The sequence below is a fragment of the Mus caroli genome, unplaced genomic scaffold (assembly GCF_978045245.1).
Source record: "Mus caroli unplaced genomic scaffold, Mus_caroli_1 scaffold_8, whole genome shotgun sequence".
NCBI classification, from domain to species: Eukaryota; Metazoa; Chordata; class Mammalia; order Rodentia; family Muridae; genus Mus; species Mus caroli.
Window position 1 is genome coordinate 37,980,622 of NW_028227263.1, and position 25,117 is coordinate 38,005,738.

At 37.6% G+C, this 25,117-nt stretch overlaps 2 protein-coding genes across 2 annotated transcripts; one reads left to right on the forward strand and one right to left on the reverse strand.

Annotated features, from left to right (window-relative positions):
* Positions 1-759: 759 nt before the first annotated feature.
* LOC110289051 (olfactory receptor 5P72-like) lies at positions 760-1,705 on the forward strand. The gene has a single exon (XM_021155254.2). The coding sequence runs from the start codon at positions 761-763 to the stop codon at positions 1,703-1,705; it is 945 nt and encodes a 314-aa protein (XP_021010913.2). The 5' UTR covers position 760.
* A 20,531-nt stretch (positions 1,706-22,236) lies between these two features.
* LOC110288450 (olfactory receptor 5P76-like) lies at positions 22,237-24,248 on the reverse strand. The gene is made up of 2 exons (XM_021154800.2): positions 24,176-24,248; positions 22,237-23,210 (listed from the first exon to the last, which is right to left on the reverse strand). Exon 2 carries the CDS (start codon positions 23,179-23,181, stop codon positions 22,237-22,239), a length of 945 nt encoding a protein of 314 aa, XP_021010459.1. The 5' UTR covers positions 23,182-23,210; positions 24,176-24,248.
* Between the last annotated feature and the right edge of the window lie 869 nt (positions 24,249-25,117).

Consider the following 25,117-nt stretch of genomic DNA (forward strand, 5'->3'; position numbering starts at 1 on the left):
GACTCCTTGAAAATTAATTGTGTTTTTGTGAAATGAACTGCTCAGCACTCACTGGGAATGAGGTAATGATCCCTGATGCTTTGAATTCACACTGGATTCCAGAGCCTCAGCAGGGACTTATATTCAGTGACAAAGACAATGGAGACAACTTTGCACCTATAAATTCATAAAAACTTTGGACTTCTTACTTTGAAATGAATTCTTATTTCAAGAGGTAAGACCCCCCCCCCTCTGGTAAATGTAGACATTTTTTTCTTAGAAAATGCACTATATTCCCAAGCATTGTATAAACAGAAATCAGATGCAATCAGAAAAATATGTAACAAAAGAAAAATAAACACCTCATATTTACATAGGCAAATTATTCAGAGTGATTGTGTATAAAACTAAGATTCTGTTTTTATTTATTGAAAATAGATTTTTTTCTCTCATACAATATTTCTCAGTCATAGTTTCTCCTCCTTCTTCCACTCTTCCCAGCTACCTAGAGTTTTCAAAGATTCCTTACTTATCCATCCATTGGTAAGCCCCAAAACTAACATGATCCTCAAAAGTGCACATGTATAACATCCAGGCAACAGACACATAAATGAACAAACAATTCCAATCTCAGTAAAACATCCATTATTGATGCAATTTTAAATAATATGTTATTAATGCTCCTGTTGTCAGTATTAAATGAAAGGAAGAGACCTACTTATTAATCTATTTCTGTACTTTCTTCATCACAGCCTTGATCTGGCAGCAACTACACTATCCCATGGCTTTCCAGGAGGATGGAAACCACACTACAGTAACAGAGTTCCTTTTGTTAGGCTTAACAGATGATCCAGTTCTTAGAGTCATCCTCTTCACCATCATCCTGTTTATCTACCTGGTGACTGTGTCTGGGAACCTCAGCACCATCCTTCTCATCAGAGTCTCTTCCCAGCTCCATCATCCCATGTACTTTTTCCTCAGCCACTTGGCTTCTGTTGACATAGGCATTTCATCTTCTGTCACACCCAATATGCTTGTTAACTTCCTGGTGGAGAGAAACACCATCTCCTACCTTGGATGTGGCATACAGCTCAGCTTTGGTGATATCTTTGGGTCAGTTGAATGTTTCCTTTTGGCTACCATGGCTTATGATCGCTTCATGGCAATCTGCAACCCACTACTTTATTCCACCAAAATGTCCACACAAGTCTGTGTCCAGTTGGTTGTGGGATCCTATATAGGAGGTCTTCTCAATGCTTCCTTTGCTATGGTTTCCTTTTTTTCTTTTCTATTCTGTGGCTCAAATAGAGTTGAACATTTTTTCTGTGATTTTGCTCCTTTAGCTGAGCTGTCCTGTTCTGATATCAGTATCTCCGTAGTTCTTGTTTCATTTTCTGCTGGCTCAGTTACTATGCTAACAGTGTTTATCATAGTCATCTCCTATTCCTACATCCTTATCACCATCCTAAAGATGCGTTCCACGGAGGGGCGACAGAAGGCCTTCTCCACATGCACCTCCCATCTCACAGCAGTCACTCTGTTCTATGGGACAATCACATTTATTTATGTGATGCCCAAGTCCAGCTTCTCTACTAACCAGAACAAGGTGGTGTCTGTGTTCTACATGGTGGTCATCCCCATGTTGAATCCCCTCATCTACAGCCTCAGAAATAATGAGATTAAGGATGCCCTGAGGAGACATCTTGGTAAGAAAACACTTTCTTAAAGTAATCTTTTGATTTATAAATTTAAAGTAATACTAGAAATCATGCAAGCCCCATATGACTACCATCTCAGGTTTGCTCATTAGTATTTTTACTACTCTTTTCTCATCTCATTTTCCTCCCAGGATAGGTAACTATTTTTATTGCATTTTCCATTTTTGTATTTTAAAATCTGTCTTAGAGAATTTTCCCCCTCTCCTTAACTCATCATAATCCTATAGCTCCCTGTTCCAACTCCATGTTTTCTTTGTCAGATAATACTTGTGCTGCCTTTATAGACTTTGGTATACAGGCAAAGACAATTCCTTAAAAACAATTGAGTCTCCTTCTCCTGGCAAGTATCAGTTGTCAATTTCTCCTCCCAATTCCATGTTGGGCTTTTGTATGGTTTGAGCTCAGACACACTGACACAGCCCCCATGAGTTCATATCTGCAACCATTCTGTTGTGCCTATTTAAACGGTTTCTTTTTAGTCATTGAAAAGTGTCTTTGAAATCATTCCTACCTCTGTCTCTTGAAATCTTTATCTACTCTTTGACAATGACTTATTTGCTTGTAGAATAGAAGGGAGTAAAATGAGTACCCCATTTACAGCTTCAACAATCTCTAATTATCTTCATATTGGTGAGCAAAACAACAATTCTCTTATAATGCTTGGGAAATATGCTAATCTACTGGTATAATGACAAGTCATTTCAAAGTGTTTTAACACTATTTCCATTTCAGAATAAAATGGTGGTAGATTCTTTAATAGGGCATTTAAAATTTATAGCACAAGTTTGTCCCTGAGATTGGTATTAGGCATGGATTTCACATTATGGAACTAGCATTATATTCAGTCAGAAAATGGTTACTCCTATAAGATTTGTGTCAGTATATAGCATACTGAGAGCCTGCCCAGCCAGGAATGGGTTGAAATGGGACACAGAGTCAGACATAGGTGTAGCTTTAAATACTGATGGTCTCAGAACTTCTAGCTGTCTAACTATACTGAATGCTTGCTAATAACTTCCAAAACTCCTATAAACTTTCTCATTCATTCTGAGGGTTAAAAACTACTGGCTTAGACAAGGAATACCTTTAGCCTAACATCAGGGTATTAAATAAAGTACTCTATGCCCCTTCTCTGCAGGAAGTTGGCTGGTTCTAACTCTAGTGAAAGTCACAGAAAAAAAAAAGAGAATACTTTTAAAAGTGATTTTAATCTTTATTTTTAAGTTTTGTATCTAAAACAGTTTTTGATATCTGTGCTCTCTAAAAAGTCCCCCCAAAAAGTTCTTTCTAAAAGAATCTTCTCTTTCTCTCTAAAATGTTCTCTGAGACATCTTTGTTCTCAGCATGTATACATATTACAGAATACATGATCGCATGCTAAAAAGTTCACCACGAGTTTACACATAAATTCAAATAATAAATTGAATAAGAAGTTTACAACAGAAATGTTTATATACATATTCACTAAGAGTAATTACCTGACTAAATGTTCATAATCCGTCACTAGCTCTTCAGGCTTATGGAGAGCTAAAGAGTATAACCAAGTTGTCATTGAAATTTCATATTGATAAACTCAGTCACTTTTTTATATTCTGTCCTTGTACCTACATTAAATTGTTAGTTCTCTTATGGCCTGTGATTGTTTTACAACCTCTTGGAATGTGCTCTAGGTTGTAAATCCCTGCATTCTATCTCAGACACAAATAACTCATGACACCTGAAGACTGTCAGAGTTCCCATTGCAATTTTGATTAGCAGACAGGGCTTAATGACAGTCCCACTATAAAAAATTACTAATATAATTTTTGAAATTCTTATAGAATCATAATTAAGAATTAAGAAGTTATCTATTTGTCTATATAGCATCACTATAAAACAGTACAGCTTCATTATTCTGCAGAAATCTGCTCAAAAGGGTTAGCTACTACCTAAGGAATGAATATATGTATGAATATATATATATATATATATATATATATATATATATATATATGAAAAGTATATTAATAGGAGGAATATTTCCTCAAATGTAATTTGCTCAGACTTACCTAAAGGAACAAATCTGTCATAGGCTTATAATCTATGGAGAAAACAGTTCAGGAAGATAAACTGCTAGTTTTTGGCTTCTCCTATATGGCTCCTGTAAATAGCAAGAGTAGGCATGTCTTTCCAAGCTGGTAGTTATTATTCCTTGTGGGGTTCATGAGACAAGCTGTTTGTAAAACACATGATATTTAAAACATTTTCATAATATGTTACTCCTATTGAAATATTTTAATACCTTCCATTCCATTCAGAATAGAATTCTAACACTTTTCTACATTTCATGATCCCTTGCTTAAATTGCTCTGACTGACTTTTTCTTTATTGAGATTATAAGGATGAGTGCACTTGATGTTTTCCATCTAGCAACATTTTACTCTCTATTCTTAAAAGCTCTTCTCATTTTCTGGCTCTGATATCACATGCCCCATGGAGATTTTATTGCTACCTTACATAAACTACTATAACCCATTTCCACAATGGCAACTTGCATCACTAATTTCACTTCTGTTTGTTCTTTTCTACTCTGTTCTAAGTTTTAAAAGGTTGATTTTTCATTTGGTAACATTTCTTTGCTATTTATTTTTTTCTAGGATATAATAAATTTTCAACAAGTACTTCTATATGGAAAGAATGGTCCAGTGGTTATTCTGTAACTATTTATAAAACAATTCCAATCTGACACAATATTTCAGAAAGAATTTTAAGTTGTAAGAGCAGATACCACTCATTTTTTATATCTTTTCATTGTCTTATTCCTAAACTATCCTCAAACAAGTCAAGAATGAGCTATAAATCTTCATTAATATGTTTCTTGCTGGTCATTAACTTATTTCTCAATAATCTAACCTTAGCTAATATGTAATATAAAATACAGAAAATACTTGAATACTGTGACCTCAGAGATGTGGATTTGCTGTTTATGAAGAAGCTAATTTTTATGTTCAAGATTTTGGGGTTGACATGACTAAAGTTCTAACGTATTATATAGTCACACTCTCATTAAATTTTACCAGATACTTTGAGATGTTTGTCAAGTGATAAAGACTAAGAACAAGAGAGAGATTTGTATATAGCTCCCAACCTGAGTATTATTAAGATAAAAAGCAGAGGCTCAGTGAGAAGTCAATGCCATAAAGCCTAATAAATTGACTTTGATCCTAGGGAAACTACATGAAAAAAGAAATGAACTGACTCCCATAAGTTGTGCACACACACACAATGAAGGCTAAAACATATTTTAAAAAGCAGACTAGACAAATTGAAAAATAAAAACTAAAACTAAATCAGTTAATAAGAGTATATCCTACTCTTGCTGAGGATCTGGGTTCAGTTATCAGAACCTACATTGTGACTCAAAACCATCTACAATACCAAGTCTAAAGAATTGATCACATTCTTCTGTCTTCTAAACAAACCTAAAATGCATATAGGGCACATCCTTGATTGTAAAGCACTCATATGCATAAAATATAAAAGTAAATTAATGCCTTTAAAAATAAAACAAGAGGCTATTAGAGAGAGCTAGTCTATATGAACATAAGGAGTCTCTCTCCTTTATTCAGTATTAAAATGACAGTGTCTGGACCTATGATACCAATGCTCATAGTATTAGTAACAGATTTTACTACTATGTGCATTAGCCTCTGTTTCCCTACTCTACCTGGGGGAAAAAAAGATTCACACTTACATACAAATCCATCAAGTGTAATGAATTTTCATATTTTCTATTCTCTTTCTTTTTGTTAAAAATAATGGCTTAGTAAACTTATTTTAAATCTCCTTATTTCATAAACACCTAAAATTTAGAAATAATACCCTAGGTTGGAGATCAATAAACTGGCATCTACAATGACTTAAAAAAAAGGAGATTATTATAGAGCATAGCAACCATTCAAAACTTCTTGGCTATGCAAGTCATGACAGCCCCTCTTCTTTGATTGATTCATACTAATACAACATTCTATTTCCTAGTACTTTTCAATCTGTAGTTTCCTTGTTTTCTATGTCTCCACAAAACTTATTTATGTTATGTCTGTCTCCTGGAGACCTAGAGTTTGTTTCCTGGAATGATAGTTGTTCACAATTATCTAAATATATCTAACTAATTTATTATCCTGCATGAATCCTTTTAGTGTAAAAAATACTTTGTGTGGAATTTTCAGTTTCCTAAAACCTTGTTCCAGTGGACAACATCTGTATACTCTTTCTTTGCTCAATTTATTACTCCTTGTATATTTTTTGTCACTACTGAGTGGATATTTCATGTGTTTAATGCAGTATTTCTTTTGTGGTGTTTACTCAGAAGCATGGAGAATATTTTACTAATAATAGTAACTACCGGATAAATTTTTAAATGGAAATATTATTATATGTGCACCTAAATTAAAATAACTCAATGGATTATGCGGCATTTTGAAAGTTATAAATTCAGAAAAGGACTGGATTCATAGGGGAGGAAGAGGGAAACTGGGGGGAGTAGAAGGGTGGGAAACTATAATCAGGACATATTGATTATAGTATGAGAAAAATCAATTTTCAATAAAAGGAGAAGAGAAAGAGAGAAAGAGATGAGAGGGAGGGAAGAGAGAAAGAGAGAGAGAGACAAAGCGAGAGAGAGAAGAAAGAATGTTAACACTATATCCAACTTCTCTACCGAGCCAAATATTCCATCTTACATATCCTTCTTCAGTGTTTAGACTGGTAAGACTGGCTTACCATCCCAATTGAGTAGTCTTTTCAGCAACTAGAAGAAAACATACACTGACAGGATTTGTAATATATATATCTTAGTTGAAATTGTTATTATCTTGTTGGAGTAATTAGCATATTACATAAATAAGTGAAAATTCTGACACTAAAAGATGGTCTATGGGTCAAGCAGTTGTTGAAAGATCTAACAGGACTTTAAAGTAAATTTTTCTAAAACAGAAGGGGATATGAAATCTCCCAAAGATAGACCAAATAATGCTTTATTATCTTTAAATTTTTGAAATATCATTGAGACAGATAGTACAGCTGCTGAAACACACTGGGTTTTAGAAAAGATTGCTGGAGTTAGGGAAGCAGAAAGCCGGCCTGAGTGGGGCCACAGACCTATTCCTGACTGACCAGCACCAGGGTGGCTGGGGGGCGGGGTCGGCTGACACCTGCCAGCAAACAACGACACCTGCCACAGGATCTTAAGACTTCTGGTGAGTGGAACACAGCTTCTGCTCCAGTCCAGTTGTGCGCGGGTCCTGAGACTGCATTGGTTAGGGAAGCAGAAAACCGGCCTGAGTAGGGCCACAAGCCTCTTCCGGCCTGACCAGCACCGGGGTAGCTAGTGCGCAGGGTCGGCGGACACCCGCCAGCTACCCACGACACCCGCCACAGGATCTTGATACTTCTGGTGAGTGGAACACAGCTTCTGCTCCAGTCCAATCGCGTGGGACCTGAGACTGCTTTAGTTAGGGAAGCAGAAAACCGGCCTGAGTAGGGCCACAAGCCTCTTCCAGCTTGATCAGCACCGGAGTAGCTAGGGTGCAGGGTCAGCTGACACCCGCCAGCTACCCACAACACCTGCCACAGGATCTTAAGACTTCCGGTGAGTAGAACACAGGGTCTGCTCCAATCCAATTGCGCGCGGGACCTGAGACTGCATTAGTTAGGGAAGCAGAAAAACGGCCTGAGTAGGGCCACAAGCCTCTTCCGGCCTGACCAGCACCGGGGTAGCTAGGGCGTAGGGTCGGCTGACACCCGCAAGCTGCCAATGACACCCACCACAGAATCATGGGACTTCTGGTAGGTGGAACACAGCTTCTGCTCCAATCCAATCGCGCGGGACCTGAGTCTGCTTTAGTTAGGGAAGCAGAAAGCCGGCCTGAGTGGGGCCACAGGCCTCTTCCTGTCTGACCAGCACCGGGGTGGCTGGGGGGCGGGGTCGGCTGACACCCACCAGCAACCCACGACACCCGCAACAGGATCTTAAGACTTCCAGTGAGTAGAACACAGCATCTGCTCCAATCTTTAAACAGAGACAAAGATAACAACTAACCCCAGAGATTACCAGATGACGAAAGGTAAACGTAATAATCTTACTAACAGAAACCAAGACCATTCACCATCATCTGAAACCAGCACTCCCACTTCGCCCAGTCCAGGGCACCCCAACACACCAGAGAAGCTAGACCCGGATCTAAAAGCATATCTCATGATGATGGTAGAGGACATCAAGAAGGACTTTAATAACACACTTAAAGAAATACAGGAGAACAGTGCTAAACAGGTAGAAGACACTAAAGAGGAAGCACAAAAATCCCTTAAAGAATTGCAGGAAAACCAGACCAAACAGGTGATGGAATTGAATAAAACCATCCAAGACCTAAAAAGGGAAGTAGAGACGATGAAGAAAACCCAAATTGAGGCAACGCTGGAGATAGAAACCCTAGGAAAGAAATCTGGAACCATAGATGCGAGCATCAGCAACAGAATACAAGAGATGGAAGAGAGAATCTCAGGTGCAGAAGACTCCATAGAGAACATCAGCACGACAATCAAAGAAAATAAAAAATCCAAAAAGATCCTAACTCAAAACATCCAGGAAATCCAGGACAAAATGAGAAGACCAAACCTACGTGTAATAGGAGTAGATGAGAATGAAGATTTTCAACTCAAAGGTCCAGCAAATATCTTCAACAAAATTATAGAAGAAAACTTCCCAAACCTAAAGAAAGAGATGCCCATGAACATACAAGAAGCTTACAGAACTCCAAATAGACTGGACCAGAAAAGAAATTCCTCCTGACACATAATAATCAGAACAACAAATGCACTAAATAAAGATAGAATACTAAAAGCAGTAAGGGAAAAAGGTCAAGTAATATATAAAGGCAAGCCTATCAGAATTACACCGGATTTTTCACCAGAGACTATGAAAGCCAGAAGGGTCTGGACAGATGTTATACAGAAAGTAAGAGAACAAAATATACAGCCCAGGCTACTATACCCAGCCAAATTCTCAATTACCATAGATGGAGAAACCAAAGTATTCCACGACAAAACCAAATTCACACATTATCTTTCCACGAATCCAGCCCTTCAAAGGATAATAACTGAAAAAAAACAATACAAAGACGGAAACCACGTCCTAGAAAAAGCAAGAAGGTAATCCCTCAACAAACCTAAAAGAGGACAGCCACAAGTACAGAACACCAACTCTAACAACAAAAATAAAAGGAAGCAACAATTACTTCTCCCTAATATCTCTTAATATCAATGGACTCAACTCCCCAATAAAAAGACATAGACTAACAGACTGGCTACAGAAACAGGACCCAACATTTTGCTGCTTACAGGAAACTCATCTCAGAGAAAAAGATAGACACTACCTCAGAGTGAAAGGCTGGAAAACAATTTTCAAAGAAAATGGTAGGAAGAAACAAGCTGGAGTAGCCATTATAATATCTGATAAGATTGACTTCCAACCCAATGTCATCAAAAAAGACAAGGAAGGGCACTTCATTCTCAACAAAGGTAAAATCCTCCAAGAGGAACTATCAATTCTGAATATCTGTGCTCCAAATACAAGGGCAGCCACATTCATTAAAGAACCTTTAATAAAGCTCAAAGCACACATTGCACCTCACACAATAATAGTGGGAGACTTCAACACACCACTTTCACCCATGGACAGATCATGGAAGCAGAAACTAAACAGGGACACAGTGAAACTAACAGAGGTTATAAAACAAATGGATCTGACAGATATCTACAGAACATTTTATCCTAAACCAAAAGGACATACCTTCTTCTCAGCACCTCACGGTACCTTCTCCAAAATTGACCACATAATTGGTTACAAAACAAGCCTCAACATATACAAAAATATTGAAATTGTCCCATGCATCCTATCAGATAACCATGGACTAAGACTGATCTTCAATAACAAAATAAATAATAGAAAGCCAACACACACATGGAAACTAAACAACACTCTTCTCAATGATACCTTGATCAAGGAAGGAATAAAGAAAGAAATTAAGGACTTTCTGGAGTTTAATGAAAATGAAGCCACAACATACCCAAACTTATGTGACACATTGAAAGCATTTCTAAGAGGAAAACTCATAGCTCTGAGTGCCTCCAAAAAGAAACTAGAGAGAGCACACATTAGCAGCTTGACAACACACCTAAAAGCTCTAGAACAAAAGGAAGCAAATTCACCCAAGAGGAATAGACGGCAAGAAATAATCAAACTCAGGGGGTGAAATCAACTTAGTGGAAACAAGAAGAACAATTCAAAGAATCAACCAATCGAGGATCTGGTTCTTTGAGAAAATCAACAAGATAGATAAACCCTTAGCCAGACTCACTAGAGGGCATAGGGAAAGTATTCTAATTAACAAAATCAGAAATGAAAAGGGAGACATAACAACAGATCCTGAAGACAACCAAAACACCATCAGATCCTTCTACCAAAGGCTATACTCAACAAAACTGGAGAACCTGGATGAAATGGAGAAGTTTCTAGACAGATACCAGGTACCAAAGTTAAATCAAGGTCAGGTTAATGATCTAAACAGTCCCATATCCCCTAAAGAAATAGAAGCAGTCATTAATAGTCTCCCAACCAAAAAAAAAGCCCAGGACCAGATGGGTTTAGTGCAGAGTTCTATCAAACCTTCAAAGAAGAACTAATCCCAGTTCTTCACAAACTATTCCACAAAATAGAATCAGAAGGTACTCTACCCAACTCATTCTATGAAGCCACAATTACTCTGATACCTAAACCACATAAAGACCCAAAAACATAGAGAATTCAGACCAATATCCCTTATGAATATTGATGCAAAAATCCTGAATAAAGTTCTCGCTAACCGAAGTCAAGAACACATCAAAAAAATCATCCATCCTGACCAAGTAGGTTTCATCCCAGGGATGCAGGGATGGTTCAATATACGAAAATCCATCAATGTAATCCATTATACAAACAAACTCAAAGACAAAAACCACATGATCATCTCGTTAGATGCTGAAAAAGCATTTGACAAAATCCAACACCCATTTATGATAAAAGCCTTGGAAAGATCAGGAATTCAAGGCCCATACCTAACTATGATAAAAGCAATATACAGCAAACCAGTAGCCAACATAAAAGTAAATTGTGAGAAGCTGGAAGAAATCCCACTAAAATCAGGGACTACACAAGGCTGCCCACTCTCTCCCTACCTATTCAACATTGTACTTGAAGTCCTAGCCAGAGCAATTAGACAACAAAAGGAGATCAAGGGGATACAAATCGGAAAAGAAGAAGTCAAAATATCACTTTTTGCAGATGATATGATAGTATACATAAGTGACCCTAAAAATTCCACCAGAGAACTCCTAAGCCTGATACATAGCTTCGGTGAAGTAGCTGGATATAAAATTAACTCAAGCAAGTCAATGGCCTTTCTGTACACAAAGGATAAACAGGCACAGAAGGAAATTAGGGAAACAAAACCCTTCTCAATAGTCACAAACAATATAAAATACCTTGGCGTGACTCTAACTAAGGAAGTGAAAGATCTGTATGACAAGATCTTCAAGTCCCTGAAGAAAGAAATTAAAGAAGATCTCAGAAGATGGAAAAACCTCCCATGCTCATGGATTGGCAGGATCAACATTGTAAAAATGGCTATCTTACCAAAAGCAATCTACAGATTCAATGCAATCCCCATCAAAATTCCAACTCAATTCTTCAACGAATTAGAAAGGGCAATCTGCAAATTCATCTGGAACAACAAAAAACCTAGGATAGCAAAAACTCTTCTCAAGGATAAAAGAACCTCTGGTGGAATCACCATGTCAGACCTAAAGCTGTACTACAGAGCAATTGTGATAAAAACTGCATGGTACTGGTATAACGACAGACAAGTAGACCAATGGAACAGAATTGAAGACCCTGAGATCAACCCACATACCTGAGGTCACTTGATCTTTGACAAGGGAGCAAAAACCATCCAGTGGAAAAAAGACAGCATTTTCAACAAATGGTGCTGGCACAACTGGCGGTTATCATGTAGAAGAATGCGAATTGATCCATTCCTATCTCCTTGTACCAAGGTCAAATCTAAGTGGATTAAGGAACTCCACATAAAACCAGAGACACTGAAACTTATAGAGGAGAAAGTAGGGAAAAGCCTCGAAGATATGGGTACAGGGGAAAAATTCCTGAATAGAACAGCAAAGGCTTGTGCTGTAAGATCGAGAATCGATAAATGGGCCTTCATAAAGTTGCAAAGCTTCTGCAAGGCAAAAGACACCGTCAATAAGACAAAAAGACCACCAACAGATTGGGAAAGGATCTTTACCTATCCTAAATCAGATAGGGGACTAATATCCAATATATATAAAGAACTCAAGAAGGTGGACTCCAGAAAATCAAATAACCCCGTTAAAAATGGGGCTCAGAACTGAACAAAGAATTCTCACCTGAGGAATACCGAATGGCAGAGAAGCACCTGAAAAAATGTTCAACATCCTTAATCATCAGGGAAATGCAACTCAAAACAACCCTGAGATTCCACCTCACACCAGTCAGAATGGCTATGATCAAAAATTCAGGTGACAGCAGATGCTGGTGAGGATGTGGAGAAAGAGAAATGCTCCTTCATTGTTGGTGGGATTGCAAGCTTGTACAACCACTCTGGAAATCAGTTTGGCGGTTCCTCAGAAAATTGAACATAGTACTACCGGAGGATCCAGCAATACCTCTCCTGGGCATATATCCAGAAGATGTTCCAACCGGTAAGAGGACACATGCTCCACTATGTCCATAGCAGCCTTATTTTAATAGCCAGAAGCTGGAAAGAACCCAGATGCCCCTCAACAGAGGAATGGGTACAGAAAATGTGGTACATTTACACAATGGAGTACTACTCAGCTATTAAAAGGAATGAATTTATGAAATTCCTAGGCAAATGGATGGATCTGGAGGGCATCATCCTGAGTGAGGTAACATATTCACAAAGGAACTCACACAATATGTACTCACTGATAAGTGGATATTAACCCAAAAACTTAGGATACACAAGATATAAGATACAATTTGTTAAACACATGAAACTCAAGAAGAACGAAGACCAAAGTGTGGACACTGTGCCCCTTCTTGGAATTGGGAACAAAACACCCATGGAAAGAGTTACAGAGATAAAGTTTGGAGCTGTGAAGAAAGGATGGACCATCTAAAGACTGCCATATCCAGGGATCCATCCCATAATCAGCTTCCAAACGCTGACACCATTGCATACACTAGCAAGATTTTGCTTAAAGGACTCAGATATAGCTGTCTCTTGTGAGACAATGCAGGGGCCTAGCAAACACAGAAGTGGATGCTCACAGTCAGCTATTGGATGGATCACAGGGCCCCCAATGGAGGAGCTAGAGAAAGTACCCAAGGAGCTAAAGGGAACTGCAACCCCATAGGTGGAACATTATTATGAACTAACCAGTACCCCAGAGCTCTTGACTCTAGCTGCATTTGTATCAAAAGATGGCCTAGTTGGTCATCACTGGAAAGAGAGGCCCATTGGACTTGCCAACTTTATATGCCCCAGTACAGCGGAATGCCAGGGCCAAAAAGTGGGAGTGGGTGGGTAGGGGACTGGGGTGGGGGAGTGTATTGGGGACTTTTTGGATAGCATTTGAAATGTAATTGAGGAAAATACCTAATTAAAAAAAAAAGAAAAAAAAAAGAAAAAGAAAAGATTGCTGAATTAAACTAGCTTGTATATTATATGGATATATTAAGTCCAGAATGGAAGTCAGGAAAAGTGTTGCATGTGGGGAGAGGAAATACCTTTGTTTCAGCAGGAAGCAAAAAGCTACGTATTCCTTTAAAATTAATTAAGATTTAATTTGACCGTGGGAGACCACCTAAAATTCCTGGCTGCAGGCATGAACAAAGAGACCCAGAAGAACAATAAAACAGATGGTGGAAATGTGATCCCTCTACATGAGATCAGCTCTGAGACTAGCTGAGATATGAATGTCTCTGCAGTAGCCAATAAATAATATTGTTAACAAAGTTCTCATGACTTATTATTACATGCCATCCTCCCATATGCCAGAGTGATTATTATACCATTTGATTATACAATCCAAACAGATTTTTAAAGTTTAATACCTTTCACCTGCTCAAACATAGAGCAGAGAATATCTTTAGTCAATTTGTCCACACCCCACAATCCATACATGTGTTAATGCAGAAATGTATATTACCTTTAAAAGTTTATGTGTTTTCAGAACAAAACAACCAGACACCAATGAAAGCAAGACAAGTTGCCCAGGTGATCCAACCTCATAGACTTGTACCTGCTTGTAGCCTCACAGTCTACCTGCTTCTCTCTAGGTGTCAGATGTCTCTGTACACCAGACCAAGGAGGGTGAAAGGGAATGTGGGATAAATAGGTTTTACAGGACTCCAATCTGTTCAACAGTGTTACAGCTCTTGGAATAAAAATAAAGAGGTTTGGGTGTTTTGCACAGGGCAAGTGGCTGGGATCCTGGGTATCTCAATAGCTGTAACTGCAGTGGTGCCAGGGGCAGTGGGAGTCATGGTGATGGCATGAGCTGCCACTGGCTCTGATTTGAGCCTCTGAAGTCAACTGATGCTGCGAGCCTCTCCCAGGTTTGTCCAAGATCCGTAAGTGAATACTCCTACAGAGAGAACTCTTCCACATATGTTACAGTTCAGCAAGATCAGCCACTCTCGGATGATCTTCAGTGGGTGGGGACTATATGAACCTTGGGGAGCAGGATGGAATTTGGGGGGGATTTTCTATTGACTGAGTTTGAGATGTTAGTGATGCTCCATTTGCATGGGGAAGGATTCCAGTACTATGTTATGTGACAGATTGCCCACAGTCCTCTGAAATTATGTGTTTCAGAGCAAGTACAGAGACAGGTAGGAAGTGGCCCTACATCTGCAGTTCTCAAATCTCTGAGAGTCCCAATGTTTGAGTTCACTCAACCTTACTAATTCTTATGCCTGTCTGGTGGGACAATGCACTTGACCTACATAGAGTAGCTAATGTATTACATGCTGGATCACTTCAAAAGTAGATAGATCAAATAGTCCAGCCTGAAAGACTGCTCCAGCCAGGACATAAAAAAAAAAAAAAACAAAAAAAACAAAAACAGGAGAGTTAGAACAATCCTGTACATTAAGAGAACTTCTAGGGATATCACTATCCCTTATTTCAAGCTATATTACAGAAGTAATAGTAATAAAAACCTCATGGTGTTGGTATAAAAATAGGCAAGTTGATCAATGGAATAGAATAAATGACACAGATTTAAACCCACACACCTACAGACACTTGATTTTTGATAAACAATCTAAATCTTAGGATGAAGAAAACACCTTCAACATATGGTGGTGGTGTAAATGGATGTCTGCTTGTAGAAGGATGCAAATAGATTCATGTCTATTACTCTCACAAAACTCAAGTCCAAGTGGAAAAAGAAACTCAACATAAAACCAGTACATTAAATCTAATAGAATAGAAAGTGAGGAAGTGCCTATACCACATTGGCACAAGAGATGTCTTTAACAGAGTACCAATAGATCAGGCACTAAGATCGACACTGAATAAATAGGACTTTGTGGAGTGTAAAAGCTTCTGTAAGGCAAAGAACAACATCAATAGGACAAAGAGCAGCCAACAGAACTCAATTTTAAAAAGGGATAAAGAGCTAAATAGAGAATTCTCAACAGATAAATTTTAAATGAACTAAAAGCACTTAAAGAAATATTCAGCATATGTACTCATTAGGGAAATTCAAATCAAAATTACTCTGAGATTTCACCTTACACATGGCATAATATTTATGTTCAAAAACTCATGGGACAGCACATGCTGCCAAGGATGTGGAGCAATGGGCATACCCCTCCAGTGTTTGTGTGTGTGTAAACTAGTACAGCCACATAGGAAATCATTCTGATGTCTCAGAAAGGTCAGGTAAATTTTAATTCAAGACCCATCTATAGCACTCCTGGACACAGACCCAAAAGAAGCTCCCACATACCACAAGGACACTAGCTCAAAGTCATAGCAGCTTTATTATTAAGAGTTAAAAATGGGAAACAACCTGAATGTCCCCCCACAAAAGAATGGATAATTAAAAAGTGATAGGTTTAAACAGTAGGATATTACTCTGTTATTGAAAAAATGACATTATGCAATCTGCAGGCAAATGAATGGAACTAGAAAATACCATTCGAAGTGAGGTAACCCAAACCCAGAAAGGTACACATGGTACTTATAATTGGATATTAGTCATAAAGTATAGGACAGCCTTTCTATAATCTGCAGACCCAAAGAACCTAAGTACAAGGATAACCCAAGGAAGAATGCTTGAATCCCAGAAGGGAAAATAAAATAAACATTAGAGTGGATAGAGGAAGGAACCTGGGAGGGAAAAGGGAAAGTGATAGGGGCTGGGAATCAGACTGGGGAGGAGAAATGGGTAGGGAGTGGAATAGAGGAAACAAGGGAAACCAGTGGGGAGACATCTTTTGAACTGGCAGGGTACTTGGAACAGTGCAGCATCAAGGAATCTAAGGAGTTGCCTCGAGCTGAAACTCCTACAAGATGGGGATATGGAGACAAAAAAATGGCTTTCTCCTATAGCTAAGCATGACCTCTAGTGAAGAGAGGGTGACACCAACACACTGACAAAACTTTGACCCAAAATTTTTCCTACCACAAGATTTTCAGAGACAAAGATTAAGCAGAGATTGAGGGAATGGGCAACCAACGACTGGCCCAACTTGAGACCCAACCCATGAGGGAAAGTCTACCCCTGAGACTGTAAATGATACTCTGCTATAAACATTAGGCAGACTTAAGGAGTCTTGTGGAAGAGAAGGGGAAAGATTGAGGGAGCCAGATGGGTCAAGGACACAACAATAAGACGTATAGAGTCAATTAACCTGGTTCAATGGGACTCCTCTAACTAAAGCACATGTATAGGCTTGTCCTAGGCCCTGTAAATATTTGTAACAGATATAGCACCATATTCATGGGGATGCCCTAATTATTGGAGCAGGGGCTATCTCTCACTCTGTTACTTTGATCCCTTACCCTATCTGGGCTGCCTTGTCTACCCTCAGTGAGATAGTTTGCCTTAACTGCTACTGAGATTTAATGTGTCAGGGCAGGTTAGAGCAAATGGGGACCTTCCCATTCTTGAAAGAAAAGTGGAGGAGATAATATCAGAAGTAGCTCATAAGGGTAGAACATGTGGTAACTAAAAGGGGGCCTGGGGAAGAAAGGGGAGGGAGGATAGCCCACGTCTGGCAGAGCTCCACCTATGCTCTGGACAGGCAGACACGGGAGGGCTGCCAGACGCTTTCCACTCAGCCCTGAGTGGGCATCCAAGCCTCTGACCCACTCAATGGGGGGTGGGTGGACAAGAGGCAGCCCCTGAAACCAAAAGGGGCCCCAGGGTTACACCCTGTAGAGTCCTGGTTATGGGACAGAGGGCATAAGGAAGAGAGGTTCCCACACAGGTAAGACTGAGAGCAGCAGAACAGAAACAATCTATGGTTTTAGAGCTTTATTGTAGAAATGCAGGGGGCAAGAGAGAAGGACGGGGGAAAGGCTAGAGTGAATGAGAGTAAGAGGGAGAGAGTGAGAGGAGAGGAAGGTAAGAGCAAGAGAACAAAGGAGTGAGAGTGAGAGGGGTGAGAGAAAGCAAGGAGGGATAAACAGCCCCTTTTAAAGTATGCTGCTATCTTTTCTGTTGCTAGGTAACTGGGGAGGAGTTTAGCCTGAAGGTCAGAAGCTTGGGACATTCCCTACATGACTTCTAACCATGCTTCTCTTATGGGGGCTGTGAGGGGCAGTAACTTCAACAGGAGTTAGGGTTCCAGGAGACATGAGAGAACTCCTTCCATCTTATGTAGATGTATTATCACCACCGGGTCCTGGGGTTCAGCATCTCAGCTCAACTGAAGACCAGACTGTCTTTGCATAGCCCACTGCCCCACAAGAACATGGAGGAGAGGATGTAGGGGGGCCTGCAATCCAAATGTAAAGTAAATTTTAAAAACTAATAATAAAAACAAAAGAAAATAAATGAGCACTGTTTTGCTTCACATTTTGTGGTATTGCTGCTGGCTGTTGCCAAAATGTGGGAGTGGGATGTATGTGCTGGGTGGCGGGAAGAGAGGGTGTATCCTCTTTTGATTTGCTTGCCTGTGATTATTTATTTCTTGTGTTTTCTTTGGTGTGATTACTGTCTTTTCTTAGAATTTTCCTAGCACCTTCTGTAGAGCTCCATTTGTAGATAGATGTTGCTTAAATTTGGTTTTTGCATGGAATGCCTTATTTTCTACCACCAATTGTGATTGACAGTTTCCTGGGCATAATGAATTTTAGGATGGTGATTATGATTTTCAATCTATCTTTAGATCGTCTATTCAGGCCCTTCTGGCTTTTAGAGTCTTCATTGAAAAGTTGAGTGTAAATGAAATAGCTCTGGCGTTATAACTTACTTTGACTTTTTCCCTTGCAATTTTTAATACTCCTTTAAATTCTATGTGTTTAGTGCTTTGATTACTATGTGCTGAAAGGCTTTTCTTTCCTGTTTCAATTATTTGGTATTCTATACATTTGGGAAATTTTCTTCTACTATTTTGTTGAAAATTTCTGTTGGGTTTCTTCTCTTTCCTCTATACCTACTCTTAGGTTTGGTCTTTAAATAGTGTCCCAGATTTCCTTGATGTTTTATGTTGTGTGACGTTTAGATTTAACATTTGATTTTTATGGAGGTAATCATTTCCTCTATTTGGGACTTCAATATCTGAAGTTCTCTCTTTGACATCTGATACTTTGTTGGTGAGGTTTGTCTCTGAGGTTCCTGTTCAAGTACCTAAATTATACTTCCTGATTTCCTTTGGTTTTGTGTTTATTTATTCAACTTCGAGTTTTGCATCATGAACTATTTATTTACTTCCTCCCACTGCTTGTTTTTCATAGATTTCTTTAAGGGATGTATTCATTTCCTTTTTTAAAGGTATTCTTTCAGATACATAAAAGCTGTTTCAAGTATTTTGCCATGTGTTTCAGCTATGTCAAAATTCTCAGAGCTTGTGGTGGAAGGGTTGTTGGTCTCTAGTAGAGACATATTGTCCTGGATGTTACGATTTGGCCGTATCACCCAGAAGATTCTATATTTTGCCGGCACTTACTTTTTCATTTTTGATCACTATATCCAATTCAATTATCTCTGACCACTTTAGTAAAATTAATATATTATGGCCTGTGTTGATTCATATCAATATTAACCAAATGTTACTGGTTTCATTTCTTGCATATGTTGCTTTCAATAACTTCCATATTTAGTGTTCCTGGATTCCTTTTGGCTTGTCAATAACTTTCTCTTGATTGATAGGACAACTTGAATGTTGAAGTAAATGAAGTAATTGAGAAAATGAAAGTTGTTCATTTACTCAATTTATCCTGAGAAATCACTGGATTTTGACCATATTGAACAAAAGGCCATGGCTAGAGATATGTAGTTGTTACCTTTGCATGGCTTGATATATTATATTTCCTCTTTTCCTAAGAACATGTGTGATGTCTACCAATAGCCTGTCTTCCAGGAACAATACCTAGTTTCGGCTTTTATCCCATCCATTCCCAAAGAACATTAAACCATGTATGTAGCATTTTCTTCCTGATTATCTTCCTGATTATCAAATCCTTACTATTGAGAGAATTAAATTGAATGTTAGGTCACCCTCTCTATCAATACACAGTTCTGCCTGCTCTTATATTTTCAGGTTTGTTATTCCGTAAACCCTATTTTTATATCAAACCTAACATTTATTAATTTTTCTAGTTGTGGTGCCCCATTGGATTGATTAAAATGACCAATGCTGATATTGTTGCAACTGAAAACTTAAAAGTAAATCGCATGCACATGAGTGAGTATTGAATTCACACAACAAGATATACAGAGATAGCATCCCATCCCAGAAGAATGTGAGGACATTCTGAAGTCCTTGCTAGGGTCTTGGGTTCCCAGTTAGGGCTATGTTGAACACATCCTGTCTTAACACAACCATCTCCTATGTTCATTGGCTTAATTTTGTTTTGGGTGTTTTTGTTTTGTCTTTTTCATTCACACTACTCAACACAAACTATAGTTCACATCTCTAACTTCTAAAGTTCTTTCTTGGAATCCAGTTGTAGTATATAAGATCCATTTTGAGTGTTTATTCATTCACAAAACTATTGGCATAGATTAATGCCTTGCATGTCCAATTACAAAATATAATTCTAAAATATATTCAAAGATAGACTTTTATTTTGAAGCTTTAAAGCAGAGACCACAAAAGAGATTGAGTATGATAACCACCATCATCTGAAGGTTGCCCCCACTGAAGGTAATCACAACTTCGAAGAAAAGACAGCCAAGGTAAAATGAGCATTCAGAGTAGGGTGTAACTCTGACCACAATTTTTTTCTAAAATTTTCCTCTTCACAAATTCATGGTCAAACTTACAAGCTTGACTCTTCTGGGAAAGTATTTTCATTTGGTCATCTTAGTTCTTGGAAACTCAGCAACTCATTCTTTCCAGGACAAGATCCCACACTTTGTGCCTGGTATAGAATGTCACAGACCATCCCAGGCCAGAGCTTGGCAGGAACATGCAGTCCATGAGTTCAGGTTGGCAGGAGTCCAAAAACAAGGAAAGAAGTCTGTATTGTTTTCAATCTTAGTTAGAAAAGCACTTTTCTTCCCAGAAGACAGTGATTAATGCAGAGGCCTATAGCTGATCAAAGCACATGGGTCATCTATACCATTCTCAACCTTTTAACCCCCCTACAACATCACAGAAAATAAGTTGGAAAGAATGTAAGAGCTGACAGATAGATACCAGTACTATGAAATGCTTAGCTCTAAATATAACATGCCTGATGCACAATTAATATGGTTACCTGCACAAGGTCAGGCCAATGCACAGTCCAGCATGAATAAAAGAAAACGAGACTCTGTTCCCCTAAGTCAGTAAGAGGAGCTACTGATGTGTGATGGTTCTTGAGGAGAGACACTCACTCTCATTTTGGAATAAGGCTGCTGTTATGATACTGACCCAGCAAATGTCCACACAGCCATGTGCAATTCAACAATACTAATTGTACTCAGATGGTATTAATAAAAATGGAAAAAAGTAGCTATGAATTTGAAAAATCAAATAGGGTATTTGGACAAAAGAAAGGAGGAAAAATATCGTACACAAAATAAAAGAGATAAATATATTTAAAATATATGGATTTGAGCAGGAGAAGATAGAGGGGACACTATGAAGTTAGAGAGGGATAGTAGTGGGTGGATATGATCAATATATTATGATTTATGTAAATTTCAAAACATAAGAATATAGTTTTAGAAAGAGAAATTAACAGAGAAATCAGGAATTGATTCCCAACTCTTCTCTGTGTATTCCACAATAAGGCCATGGCCAGGGATAAAGATTACAGATCAGAAGTTTTATGAATCTAGAACATCGATATATATAGACAACTTTTTCTACAATATTTTTAGAAATTTTATAGTCTCTTCTTGCTTCTTATCACTCAATAAGATGGGAGTATTTATTGAATTTATCTCAAGATAACAGTATTAAGTCAAGTACCGCCTGAAGGATTGAAGTCTGTATTATTTAGGTTTCTCATACTAAAACAAATAGCTAAGATAATCAACTTATCAAAAAAATTATTCCTGGCACAGAGGTTTACAATTCACAGTCACTGATAGGATGAGTATATTGATATGATCTATTTCTATACCTCATGGTAGGGATGTGTGGTTGAACAAAGCTACTCACCTCCTGGACAAAAGGAACAATAAGCAAATTTCTGAGTCACTTTTATTTATTTTTTTTTGACATGCCTCAAGTAAAGGAATTATTAAAGTAGGCTCAATTTCTAAATTTTCTTGCATTGTCCAAGAGCATTACAATAGGCAGTAGACTTTTGCAAATGACATGAGATTTGGGGGAAATTTAATATCCAATCTAAGCCAGGTGGTGGTAGTGCTTGCCTTTAATCAAAGTACTTTGGAGGCAGAGAAAAACAGATCTGTTAGGTCAAGGTCAGCCTGTTCTACCAGGACTGTAATATAGAGATATCTGTCTAAAGAAACCTAACAACAACAAATAAAGATCCTGTCTATAACATGTTTCATAATGAATAACTTTAAAAAAGTATTAACGTAACATCAAAATTATGTTTAGCAATATATATTTATGTGATTGGATTTATTCCCTTAATTTAAAAACTTAATTTGACTTTATGAAATTTCCAGTTTTCCATATATAATGAAATAAGATTACCAATATTTATTGAAGAGCTTGTCACATGCTAACACTGTCATCAATCTTTTTTAGTCAGAACCTTCCCTTTAATCTTATGAGAAATTTATTACTAAATCAAATCTTTCTAAATAGCAGAGGTCTCTAAGAAAATGTATTTTTACCCAACTGTCTCTTCAGAGCACCCTTAATCTCTTTATTTCTGAGGCTATAGATGAGGGGGTTCAACATGGGGACCACCACCATGTAGAACACAGATACCACCTTGTTCTGGTCTGTGGAGTAGCTGGAATTGGGCATCACATAAATGAATGTGATGGTCCCATAGAAGAGAGTGACTGCAGTGAGGTGGGAGGTGCAGGTAGAGAATGCCTTCTGTCGGCCCTCAGTGGAGCGCATCTTCAGGATGGTGATAAGGATATAGATGTAGGAGACAGCTATTACAAATATGGTCACCATGATGATGGAGCCAGCTATGAATGAGGGAACAACTGCAGGGATACTGACATCAGAACAAGATAGTTTTACTAATGGGGCAAAATCACAGAAAAAGTGATTGATTCTATTTGGACCACAAAACACAAGAGAAAAGAAGGAAAGAGTGAAGGAGGAGGCATTAAGAAAACCCCCTATGTAAGATCCTACAAGCAGCTGGACACAAACCTGTGTGGACATTTTGTTTGAATAAAGCAGTGGGCTACAGATTGCTATAAATCGGTCATAAGCCATGGCAGCTAAAAGGAAACATTCAACTGTCCCAAAGAAAACAGCCGAGCCAAGCTGGATGCCACATCCAAGATAGGAGATGGTGTTTCTCTCCACCAGGAAGTTGACAAGCATATTGGGTGTGACAGAAGATGAATAGCCTATGTCAACAGAAGCTAAGTGGCTGAGAAAAAAGTACATGGGGTGATGGAGCTGGGATGAGACTCTGATGAGAATAATGGTGCTGAGATTCCCAGACACAGTCACCAGGTAGATGCACAAGATGATGACAAAGAGGACAACTCTAAGGACTGGGTCATTTGTTAATCCCAATAAAATGAATCCTGTCACTGTAGTGTAGTTCCCGTCCTCCAGGAAAGCCATGGAACAGTATAGCTGTTGCCAGATCAAGTCTGTCATGGAGATAGTAGAGGAAAGGATTTATAAGTGGGTAGTTTCAATTTCTTTAGTGCACAGATAAATCAATTATATTTAAATATGACCAAGCATCCCTACTTATTTGCCTGCAGGAATGAGTCAATATTTCAAGTTGGTTAGCAATACACCAAAACTGTTTTCCTCACATGTCATTTTCTTTTCTTGTTATCTTGTTTAACCACTTGTACCTTTAAATGACATATAAAAATATAATATAAAAAAAATAACAAAAATGAATGCTGGTCCTATTTGGGAAAATGAATGCAGAGTTTTATAGGAAAGAATTGGATAGTAGCCAATATTTTACATGGTTCTTAAAATAATAAGTATAAATATCTAAGAGAAATGTAAGAAATATGTATAGATACACATAGGTAATTTATGACATTATAATGTTTGCCACATTATTCATAAAATATAAGATTTTCATATATTATTTAAATCAGGATTATAATATCTTTGGAAGAGATTGTTTAACTTGCATTAAGTTTATATAACATCCAGCAAAATTAGAATTAGAAACCAATTTCTTGCCAGCCACATAATAATATACTTAAATAATAATAATAATAATAATAATCTTAGACTCCTATAAACCAAAAATGATTGGAATGGTTTTATAAAAATGTTTAAAAGATACATTGTATGAGATTTTCCTACATAAATAAATAAATTTATTATTTATTTATTATTGAAACAACAACTAGACAGGAATTTTAATTTATTAGTGAAATTATCTAATTTAAATTTTTAGATATTTTCCTATTTTTTAAATAAAAAATATTTTACCAAATAATTTGATAGATCTATGGAGTTAGTATGAAAATATAATAGATACTTAACCAATAGCTAAAATAGATTTATTTGTAGAACATACATTTTCTCAGGACATACATGAATATTTTTCAGCTAAATTCATTATGAAAAGCCAAAGACCTACCTGAAATGAGAACTCATTCCTTCTTCAGAATAAGGTCAATGTTGTGTGGTTATATTGTCATCTTTTAGCTTTTGTTTCCTTTAGAGATCAATTCCTGAAGATGCTGAAAATTCAAATGTGAATTCTGAGGTTATCATAGAGCTTTATTATTTCTTGTGATGGATATTGAGTGATTCAAATCACAGGGAAGAATACCTAAGCTCCCAAGCTCCTGTCAATTCTCAAGAGGTCAATTTATTATTTTGTTTTGTCTAGGTGTTCATGCATAGTGTTATATGATTTGTTCACTATTTACTACATCATCTATAATAATTTTTTCTAAGAACAGTTGTTTCTTTTACTGTGATATTTGCAATAAATTAATAATGCTAAATATCAACTATAAAAGCTACAACTACTTTTATTCATTCAATATATATTTAGCAATAATTTTTATCAATAAATAGTTTAATGGCCATCTTTAGCATATGCCATCCAGTATCCCAAGGGAGCATAAAATGGAACTTTATATAAAAAATTACATTTTAAATAACAAATATTTTTGACATTTTCATCATTGGATATGAAGTCAGAACATAAATGTCTTAAAATTGCATAAAGAAGTAGAATTTTAAAATTACTTGGATGCTCCCAACAATGGAAATATAGTCCACATATCATGCTTGAGTAGTGATCTTGATATAAATAGGTCATGGGATAACACTAACTCTTCAGCCCAAAGAATCAGTGGTACTCTAGTTCTCTTGCAGATCCTAATTGCAGGATCCCTTGTAGCCCTGCTATAGGAGTGTTGCTTTGACAATAACTATAGTAATAGTGACCAAATATTCCTACCCATATCCCTTAATTCTGATCATTATGGTAAGCAATTTACATATAGAGAATATTTACAAGATGTTAGGATGCAGATGCTTTTCTTATTCTCATTTTTCATTTGAGAGA